This window comes from Pteropus medius, unplaced genomic scaffold, assembly GCF_902729225.1.
Source record: "Pteropus medius unplaced genomic scaffold, Ma_sr-lr_union100, whole genome shotgun sequence".
NCBI lineage: Eukaryota > Metazoa > Chordata > Mammalia > Chiroptera > Pteropodidae > Pteropus > Pteropus medius.
The window spans coordinates 5,107,095-5,117,577 of NW_024356335.1; the positions used below are offsets into that span (position 1 = coordinate 5,107,095).

Genomic DNA, 10,483 nt, shown 5'->3' on the forward strand with positions numbered 1-10,483 from the left:
GGGCTGACTGCGAGGGAGGACGTGGGATGGGAAAAGGCCTGAGAGGGCGGGGGCGCATCACGCGGGGCTCTGAGGTCAGAGTCAAGAAGGTGGACTTGTGCCTGAGGGCTTTTGGAAGCTATGACGGGTTCACGGCAGGACCAGCATGGTATACGGTTCGTTGCGAAAAGGCCATGTGTCTCTGACGTGGGGAGAACGGATCCGAGGATGAGAGTGGATGCATGGGACCCCTGAGGGGCTGCTGTGGTCATCCACACGACAGATGATAGACACAGAGAGAAGGGTCTAGAACGAAGTATTGTGGGAGGGAGCCAGGGAAGACAAGAGACTGCTGCGGGAGAGGAAGGAGGCCAGCCAGCCGGGAGACTGAGCTCCAGACGGCCGCGTCCAGCGAGTGGTAAATCCTGCCACGTCCAGCGCGGCTCTGGAGAATGTACCTGAGTGGGAACGATGGGAGACGAAGAAAAGAAAGAAGACAGAAAGCTGGGGTCGGGAGGTCCACTGTCCACTGATGATGGAGCGATGGCGGTTTTATTTTTGCGAGCTGCTTTTACACAGGAGCGTGCAATTGCTGGCTAGGATAAGATTATCCTCACCCAACTTACACCTGCTATGATCCTTTGCAGTTCTGTCTGCTGGAGGCTATGAGTGTACTCCCTGCCTTGGAGCTACACTGCATTGTTCCCCCCATCAGTTCGCACTTCCCCAGATTGCAAGGACAAGGACCTTGTCAGTTTACAATCCGCTCTGCACACCAGACCAACACGGGAGTCCTTCCAAAAGGGAGGCGTCAGCGGCTGATGGTAAATGCACAGAGTGGACATAGAGGATGAAGAGCGAATGCTTACTTAGCGGGGCCTGATTTGGTGGGGAGGGTCTTCACACTTTTAGATCGACATTGAAACTTTTCATCCTAAGTTTAAATGGTTGCAAAGGACGCGATTTCCTGTCTATTGTAAGCACGGACATTTGATGCTAACGCTGCTTCACTGCTCTCCGAGGCATGCTCAATGGAATCTGAACGCCACGGCAATTCACCTGCCAACATCCATTAATGAAACACGCGAACGAGTCAGATAGGTACGATCTCTTTTTTTGTACTTGGATGCCTATTCCTGTTGCATTTCTCCATCAGGTGTCACCCCAATGAAGTGCACTTTCTTTCATTGATCATCCTCTTACTTCTCCGCAACAAAGATAAGAATATGCTACCAACTAAAATTTAATATGAAACTCCTTCTGGTGAGCTCTAAGTGTGAAAACATTTGGATTATTGCATTATTACACAATTCATCAACACGACATAGGTGTGTGACAAAATTTTTAAATGATTATTAAACCAAGAATGAAGATTTTATGGAAAATGCATCTCGATGAGACGTGTGGGGTTCTCTCTCGTTTCCTTTTCCACTTATGTCATGTAGCCATGGTGGGAAATTACTGAGTGACCTTCCTTCTTCCTTGGGGGCCAGAGGTGACAAAGAGGAGCTGAGAAAAGAGCCCTGTAGGAGGCTGGGGCCGCTGGGATCTATCTTGCTCAGGTTAGAAGGAGGTTGAGTTCTCAGCATTGAAACCCTTACTGTGATCCACTCGCGTGCCCTTGGGACGTCATCTGCCTCTACAGCTCATGTACCCCAGGTTGAAGATGACCGACCTAGGACAAAACAAGGCCCACCAAAAGGGCCACCTCCCCCAAAAAAGTTGGGGCTCTGAGCACCTCTCCTAGGGCAGTCCTGACAAGCTTTCTCCACCAGGGTTGGTGTGAGCAGGTGGCTGGCCTGGCTGCTGGGTTTCATTATCTGTCTCACCTCATCTGCTCTCCTGCTGGTTCTGAGGACAGAGGCTGCCTCAGGCATGCAGTTGGGTGAGCCCATTCTGGTCCTTGGAGCCCAGCCATGAGAGATAAAGGAGCGGCCCTTGGCCATTTTGTAATATGGGCCAGGAGAGTGTGTGACAAGAACAGGAGGCTGAGATCATAAAAATCGCAGAACCTGGCTCATTCCCTGTCTTCCTAGCTGAGTGGCTCAGGACACATGAACCTCAGCTTCCCCATCTGTAAAATGGGGATCACGACAGTCTATTCTTCTTGGAGATGTTGGGGGTATCGATGAGCCGATGCATGCAGAGCCCTTACTGCTGCAGACAGAGGTCAGGAAGACCGTCTGCTAGGACTGTCACCTCTTCTGACCCTCTCGAGAACCCTGAGAGGCTCACGGATCAGGCCACTAGGGTTTCAAAGGAAATGTTTGTTGTCTGTCTTTAAGGATTGTATGTGGTGCTCGTAGGATTCCAAGTTTAACTATGGAATTACAAAAGCTCGGTAACTGGCATTTCTGACTTTAGTGATGACGCAGAATACGATGCGATGCCGGAGTCCTCGTCCCCCCTTCCCTCCTCCTGCTGCTTCTCCAGAGTGCTCCCCAGCTCCCCAACCACAGTGGCCCACCCCGAGTGCTGTTTCTACTCCCAGAATAACTCGCAGATGCCTTGCCCTGCCTCCCACTGCCTCTGCCCCCGTTCAGGCTGCCGTCTTCTCTCTTCTAGGGTCTCAGCCTTGGATACATTCTCCCCGCCATAGTCTTGGCCACTCCAACCTCAGTATAAGTCCCGAGTGGTCTGGACGATCACTGCCGAAAGGCCTTTCCATGGCTCCTTCTGGTTCTAGAAAGCCCTCTCTCCCTGGCATGACTTGAAAGATCTGAGGACTTGGCCCCTGCCCATCATCTCAGTCCCCCCATCTTCACACCTCAGACGCCTGAGCAACCATGTAGGGTCCTCTGCGTGCCCAGCTCTCGCCTCAGTCCATTGCACATACTGTCCCCTCCCTGGAGTGTTCAGCCTGATGGCCTTCACCCTCTCCTCCTCGCTCACCCCAGTCCTCTGGGGTAACTGTCACTCACTCTTCAGGTCAAAACTGAGATATGGAGTAGGAGAGCCTTCCCCGACCGACAGATTAGGTGAGGTGTCTCCTCTGAGGTCCCATGTCACAGCACGGCCACCATGTCCATAAGTTGTCTGCTTGCCCACTTCGCCTCCCTCACTAGACTGAGAGCTCTGTGAGGGGAAGGACAGTGTCTGCTCTGGTCCCTGCTGTATCCCCAGCATATAGCACCGGATCTGAGACAAACAGTGTTTATTAAATGTTGACAGATTGGCAGATGAACCAATTTCGGCAAAGCCTGGGCCTACATTACCTGGACTGCTGCTACAGCCTCCTCGCCGAACCCAGGGTGATCTCTGATCTGACCACGATGCTCCCTGTGCATCGCCCTCTGTGGCTCCCTATTACCCGCCAGAACAGAAGCCAAACTCTTTATAGCAGTTGCAAGCCTTCCTCTTCCAGTGTCTGACCGGCTCTCCACCACTGAAATACTTTCAGTCCCCCAAATGGCACATTCTGCATATTCTGTTTTATGTGTAGAACGTTCTACTCCTCACTTTTTGCCTGGCTAACTCCGGTTCTCAGTTCGGACAAAAGCCTTCCCAGCTCGAGCCCCGGCGCCTCTCCCACCGCTCACTACTGGCCGCCGCTCACTGCCTTCTCCGCAGCCTTGAGCTGGAGAGGGCGGGGGGCCAAGTCCCTCGCCTCCGCTGCGGTCTTCCCGGCACCCAGCAAGGGGCCTGCCCCGTGCTGAATGGAAGACGGGCTCCTGGCTCTGTGCACCCCTGGGCACGCCTGTCTTGGTGTATCCCCGGTGCCGGGCCTGGGGCAGGGCACCCAGAGCGCCCAACAAGCGCTGCGGGAAGGCAGGCGGGTGCGGGGACGACAGCTTCAGGGAAGGGAGGGGCGGGGATGACCAAGCCAGGTGTGGGATCTCGGAGAAGCTCCTAGGAAAACCAAACCGACAAGGCTACGCGCGGGCTTCAACGGCCGCGGAGTCCCTTGGCCACGTCTCCTGCCACTCACGAGGACGCCTGCGCCGTCGCGGAGTGGGCGGGGCCGCGGGCCGGAAGCGAGGCGGCCGGAAGTCCCGCCCGCCAGTCGGCCGCCCGGCGCTCGGCGCATCGGCGGCGGCGGGACTGTGAGCGGGACGATGCCGCGGGCCGGGCGGCTCGCGGGCGGCGCGGCGCTGTGGCTGCTGCTGGCGGCCCAGGCGGTGGCGGCGCTCGATCCCATCACCGTGGGCATCGCCATCGGGGCCACGACGGCCCTCACCAGCTACCTGTCCTACACCGACCTGTACTGCCGCTTGGTAGAGTGCTGCCCCAAGGAGCAGCCGCTCAACGCGTCGGGTACGGCGGGGCGGCCCGGAGGGGCGCGAGGGGCAGGACAGCGGGCAATCCACCGGCTCCCGCGGCGCTCATCTGAGGGTGGGGGTGGGGTGGGGTCAGTGAGGGACGCGTGGGCCCTCGGTTGGGACTCCCGCCCTGGAAGCCGGCGCCTTCCGAGACTGGTGCTCCAGGTCGCGGGGCCCCGCCCACGTCCCTTTCCGAGTGTTCGGACTCCCTTAGGGTCACAGTACGAAGAAACCGAAAGCGTGGCCAGCCCTTCCGCGCCACGCCGGCCCTTTTGAGTAGTTGTGTCAGACATGCCGCGTGTGCCCAGAACTCCCCACGTTTGGCTCTCGGTTTTCTTACGAGCCAGCAGCGGGTGGCCGGGGAAATAGCATGCAGCTCAGACGAGAGGGGACTAGGCCTGGGATGAACAGACACATTTAGTTTCCTCATCAGACACTTGCGTGTTAAGGAGGACACCTGTGTAGTGCATTTTCTCGGAAGTGGCATCGTGTGACTCTGTAACCCGTGGCTCTGTAACCTCAGTGCCAGCCCTGGGGTCTGGTTGCTTGCATCTCTGTGTCTCTTTGGCCAGCTGGGAAAAGAGCTGCTTTGCCGGGGCATGTTTAATGTGTATTTTTCTCTCTGTTCTGGGGCTGGCTTTTTGCAGCCCTTAAGCTGGAATTGGAGGAGAAGCTGTTTGGGCAGCATCTGGCCACAGAGGTGATTGTCAAGGCACTGACTGGCTTCAGGAACAACAAAAATTCCAAGAAACCACTGACTCTTTCCTTACACGGCTGGGCTGGCACTGGCAAGAATTTTGTGAGCCAAATTGTGGCTGAAAATCTTCACTCAAAAGGCCTGAAGAGTAACTTCGTCCACCTGTTTGTATCGACTCTGCACTTCCCTCACGAGCAGCACGTAAAACTGTACCAGGCAAGGGAACCCCGTTATCCAGTCCAGCAGCCACTCAGACTGATCTGGGCGACCTGCTTGCTAACTCTGGCCTCTGCTGCTTTTCTTTGTACTGAAGTAGCCCCAGGCCCTGCTGAGTTAAGGCACACTTACCCCCAAACCTTTTGCCATTTGCAGAGTTCTCCAACTTTTTCCTCACTTGATTCCAAAATAATAGTGGTGTAGGTGACGTTATTTCTTTTAAAAGAGCCGAGAGAGGCGAGGTGGCTGGCTCTTGCTGGTCTTAGTGACCTGATGGCAAATCAGAAACTTTTAACCCAAAACTCCTGACTTCCAGGTCACAGGGCAGCCACTTTCTGCCATGGATGATGCATTCAGCGTTCCCATCACAGCCCTCGGTTAAGTGGAGCAGGCTCACACAGTCTGCTTGGTCTGCTTGGACACCAGCTTCATTTAAGGCTCCCACTGTGATGCAGCGCCAGCTTCGCCTATGCGTCTTAGTGACATAGAGGAGTTTTTCCTCCTCGATCGCTCTGATCCCCTTTGCTCCTCCCATCCTTCAAATCCTCGGCTTTGCTTTTTTCTTCAAACGAAAGCCTCAGAGAACTGAACCTTACGACCATGTCTCCTTTTGAGATATTCTTTTCACGTTTCATTTATATTAAGTTGTCCAGTAGGGTTCTCATTTAAGTGAATGTCGTCCTCTAGAGGTTAATAGTCCTCCTGGTAGGTGGAGACTTGAAATAAGAAATAGAAACTGAACTGAAGAAGGAAATGAAAGTGGATATTTGCCACGCAAACTAAAGGAAGATTGCCAAAAAGAATAATTTTCTTGGTTTTCAAATTTTTTCATAAATCTCTAGGAATATAGTAATCTAGCCTCTGGAGCCTTTCACATTTTGAAGTTAGGGCTTGTTGCTTGGATGTCTTTTTGTTTGTTTTAAGAAAGCATGGGAACAAATGCTTTTTGTGAAATGTCATCCAGGTCAGCTCCTCTGTGTGTGGCACCAGTAAAAGACGGTCTTGGGCACCGTGCAAGTCTTAACTGGTTCATAATTCCTCAATATGCCTGGTCAAATTGAGATTTCAGTCCACAGTGCAATGAAAATTATGGGCGGTTAACAGTCGTTTGAGATCATTATTCATCTACCTTGTACCTCTTATTCCTTTCAAAAGTCCCATTTAATGTGTCATTTCAGTTAGAAACAAACTTTGCATTTCAGCACCTATCTCTCTGCTAGTTTCTGCTTTTTACAGAGCAAGTTTTGGACAGGCCGTTAGCCAGTGAATGGGGTTAGGGTATGGTTTCTGAGAGTTCTCTGTTAAACTCTGAGAGCTCTGCTTTCTAGTTTTTTAGAGCCCAAGGAACGGGGTGGTGCTTCTGCTCCCCGTGGCACACCCTTTGAGCCTGTGCATCCTATTTCTTCTTTTATGGTTGGTGTAGGACCAGTTACGGAGGTGGATTCGGGGTAACGTGAGTGCCTGTGCGAGTTCCATGTTCATATTTGATGAGATGGATAAATTGCACCCTGGCGTCATTGACGCAATCAAGCCATTTCTGGACTACTATGAGCAGATCGATGGTGTGTCTTACCGGAAGGCCATCTTCATCTTCCTCAGGTTAATGGGACGTGGGGGTACACTTTCTCGGGGACACACTTGCCCTTCATTCTCCCAGAGCAAGAATGAGGTCCTGTGACCACCAGCATTCTCTTTCCCAGGGACAAAAGTGCCAGCCTAGCATGAGTGACTTCTTGATTTCTTTGACTTTTGGGTTGTTAGTTATCAGCATGACAGAGAGTGGGCAGGAGAAAATGAATTAAAGATAGAATTGCTGATAACAGGCAGTTTCATTACCTGCACACGTCGTTTCCGAGGGTTATCAAAAGTCACAGCATTACGTAGCACGTTCTGAAAAAGCAGATTTTAAACTCCTTGAGGGAAGACACTATTTTTTCTTTGTCTAGTAGCACCTGGTAAACATTCCTTGGTTAAGAATAAACGTCAGAGCAGGTACGTTTCCTGGTTAGACACAGAGGTCTTAATATGTGGTTTTAACGTTTGTGTCTTGGACAAACTCAGCAACGCCGGTGGGGACCTCATCACTAAGACGGCCCTGGAGTTTTGGCGGGCGGGAAGAAAGAGGGAAGACATTCAGCTGAAGGACCTAGAACACATCCTGTCTGTCGGAGTCTTCAATAATAAACACAGTGAGTCCTCAAGGGTGACGAACCCCTTAGCCCTGCCAGTAGAGTCACCTTCTTTCTTTAAGCCTTTCACAAAGCCACAGACCCCACATGCCTTTGCTGAAATAGGGACATTTTCTTAGGGCATTTCTTAAGCGTTCCGTGGAAAGTAACCTTACAGTGTGATTGGGTCATAAGTTCCTAACTGGGTGGGTCATGGTGGGTGGCCACGCTCCAGGCATGTAACTTCTTTAACGAAAGGCGTACCTTTGCCTTACAAAAGTAACACCCCGTGAAGGGGGTATAAGCCTCACAGGAGCACAGATTGGTGCTGACCGTCCTGTCATCCAGTCCCCGCCTCGCTTTCTCCCGCCTCCATGTCGTCTTATGTTCCCTTCTTAATTCCAGACGCATATGAGAAACTGCAGACTTTTATCCTAGGGAGCATTTTTCTCAGTCTGTTGGGATCTTGCTTCCAGGCTCAAATAAATTTTTATAAAAATTCTCTGTAGGTTTGGACGTTTCTTACGTCGACAGTCTAGAAGTTAGTTAGCAGCGGCTGGCAGCCTATCCTCACAGCAGACTTGTTGAACCCTTGACAAAAAGGGGATCTCAGGGGTTAAAGACATGAAGAGCGTACTTTGGGTCGGGATCAAAACGGGCCCGTAAGAGCATTGAGCTTGGCCAGGTGACCGGTGACAGCGATGGGTGGAAAACTCAGCTGTGTCTTGTTTTGCAGGTGGCCTGTGGCACAGCGGACTGATAGACAAAAACCTGATTGATTACTTTATTCCCTTCCTGCCCCTGGAGTACGCACACGTGAAGATGTGCGTGCGGGCAGAGATGAAGGCCCGCGGTTCTGCCGTCGATGAAGACATTGTCACCAGAGTGGCAGAGGAAATGACGTTTTTCCCCAAAGACGAGAAAATCTACTCAGACAAGGGCTGCAAGACGGTGCAGTCAAGGCTAGATTTTCACTGACCTCTCATCCAGGCAGGGTAAGAAGCAGCCAGGAGCTCAGCAAGCCAGCGCCTTGCCTTCCGGAAGCACTCCGAAGACCTCATCGAGGTTTGCACATTTGCACCTATGGACTTTTGGGATCTGGAAGTTTCTAAGAGTTGATATTTTAAAAAGCCACTAACCTGTCAAGTACACTTATCATTTTGCAACATAACGTTAAATCCAGTCGTTAATTGCAGTTGAAGAGGAACTTTGAAAATCCGTGCCCACCCTCACTGACCTTGACGGAAGTGCCTTGAAAACAGCTGTGTGAGGCCAGGACTGTTTCCGAACCCACGGCACCCGCCCCACAATCCGCCGTCGTCACCGTCACCGAAGTTCCGGAGCTGGCTGCAGTCTGGGAGCTTTGGCGCCAACTGCCGACGACACCTGCTCCGGTTCTTTGTCTTTACGCAGAGACCGTTCCCCGACTTGAAGAGTCTTCAGTTAAAATCGGCGGCACCCTCAGGCGCGGTGTCCTGTGGGAGGACGTGGGCCTGCACGCTGAGCAGGGGCTGCGTGTGGGGTGGGGGCGCCATCCTCGGCCTCCGCACTGACCAGGACAGACGGGGCCTCCTGGTGTGGCCACTGCCCTGGCTGCTCGCGGGGTCCCTTCACTGTGCTCTCGCCCGTAGAACACGTTCACCTCCGTGGACGACACGTGCCCAGACTGGGCGGTCAGTGCGCAGGTTCTGCATTGCCAGAGTGACAGTATCCTATACGGGGAATGCTAGGCGTTTCGAGGACATGTATATTTTTTATAATGTTTTTACTTCCGAATCTTAGGGAAACATAGGCCGTTGCTTGTGTTAAAACATGGGAAGGACATAAAATAGAATAATTTAATTGCCTATTTTATCAGATACTCTTAAAATAAATGGTATAAATTTTTATTCTTAAATACATGGTAATATATGGTCAGACAGGGTCAGTCCAAAGTTGTGGCTGGTCCTAGGTGTCATCTGATAATGACACCCTCTGGCAGCCAGGCTGGACTGCCCTGGTCACTGTGACTCTACGGCAGTGTGACTCGTCTGTCCCGTAGTTGCGGTGCATCTGTGGACACAATGAGAGCAACACGCAGTCTTTTTATATAGATGGGGCTGAGTATTTTTATGACACGGGGAGGCCTTCCAGAGGATCACTCTTAGTCTTTTAAAAATGCCACGCTGAGACTTAAAATTTTTAGTACAAATGCTCAAATTGGAGCTAAGTTCATTTATAACCTTTCGGGTGTTTGGTCAGGAGGAGACAAAATTTTGTCTGTTTACAGTAATGCAATGTACTCAACTCGTGTCGGCCACCTTTGGACCGCTGCTACTGATTTGTAACTTGCGAAACCATGGCCGACCATAGCCCAGCCTCCCCCACCGCACATAAGACGTAAACAGAAGCTTGAATCGACCTGGTGAATATAAAATAATAAAGCCTAAATGTTACCATGTGAGGTCATTTGCAGTTTTTTTTCCGAGTTTATCTATTTGGTAACTGACAAGTTTGAGCTTGGAATAAAGACTCTTCAAAGACTCAGGTGTCATTGGCCTTACTGTGCCCCGAACATGCTGCTGGGTGACAGTCTTTCCATTACACAATCAATATTTACCTTACAGGCTGTTATTCCCAAACAAATACACGATTAAATTGGATTACATGATGGGCTATACTCCCATCCTGTTTTCATGGATGAAAATAACATCGGAAAGAGCTGGACTTCTAACAAACATATTCTCCTAACGTTCACGTAACTGAAGCATGGGGTAAATGTGACTGCTGGCATTCTGAACCTGAGCTGAGGCCAAGCTCATCTGTCCACCCGGGGAATGCAGTCGAAATCCTACTTGTCAACCAGATCTCAGCGTGAGCACACTTCACCTGGCTTATCTCCATTAGTGAATTGTTGACACCAGGTCTCCCAGGACCGATGGGCTAGCTGACTTTCTGCAAAGTTCAAACCCTCTTTGCCACCATCCCACCCACTCCCCCCATTTCTCAGTTGAAGGTGCTCAGGTCCCAGGAGGCTGACTTTCTGGGTCTGGTCCCACTTGGTACTGCCTCATCTACAAAGGCCGAACTTCCCAAATTAAGTCAGGGGACCCCTGTGTTCCTTCATTGGGGTGCCAGGGATGCCATCTTCGATTAGCCCTAATCTGTGACTCCTGGGCACAAGA

The 10,483-nt window shown here is 51.6% G+C and overlaps 1 protein-coding gene across 2 annotated transcripts; it reads left to right on the forward strand.

Moving 5' to 3' along the window:
• The first annotated feature begins 3,980 nt into the window (after positions 1 to 3,980).
• Positions 3,981 to 9,762, forward strand: TOR1B (torsin family 1 member B). Of its 2 annotated transcripts, XM_039861741.1 has the most exons (5): positions 3,981 to 4,233; positions 4,886 to 5,151; positions 6,575 to 6,750; positions 7,213 to 7,340; positions 8,056 to 9,762. In XM_039861741.1, the coding sequence occupies exons 1-5, from the start codon at positions 4,035 to 4,037 to the stop codon at positions 8,295 to 8,297; spliced, it is 1,011 nt and encodes a 336-aa protein (XP_039717675.1). In that variant the 5' UTR covers positions 3,981 to 4,034; the 3' UTR covers positions 8,298 to 9,762. The 2 variants fall into 2 exon arrangements, 1 of the variants encoding a protein (XP_039717675.1); XR_005652553.1 differs by lacking the exon at positions 6,575 to 6,750 and having other exon boundaries at positions 3,988 to 4,233.
• The last annotated feature ends 721 nt before the right edge of the window (positions 9,763 to 10,483 follow it).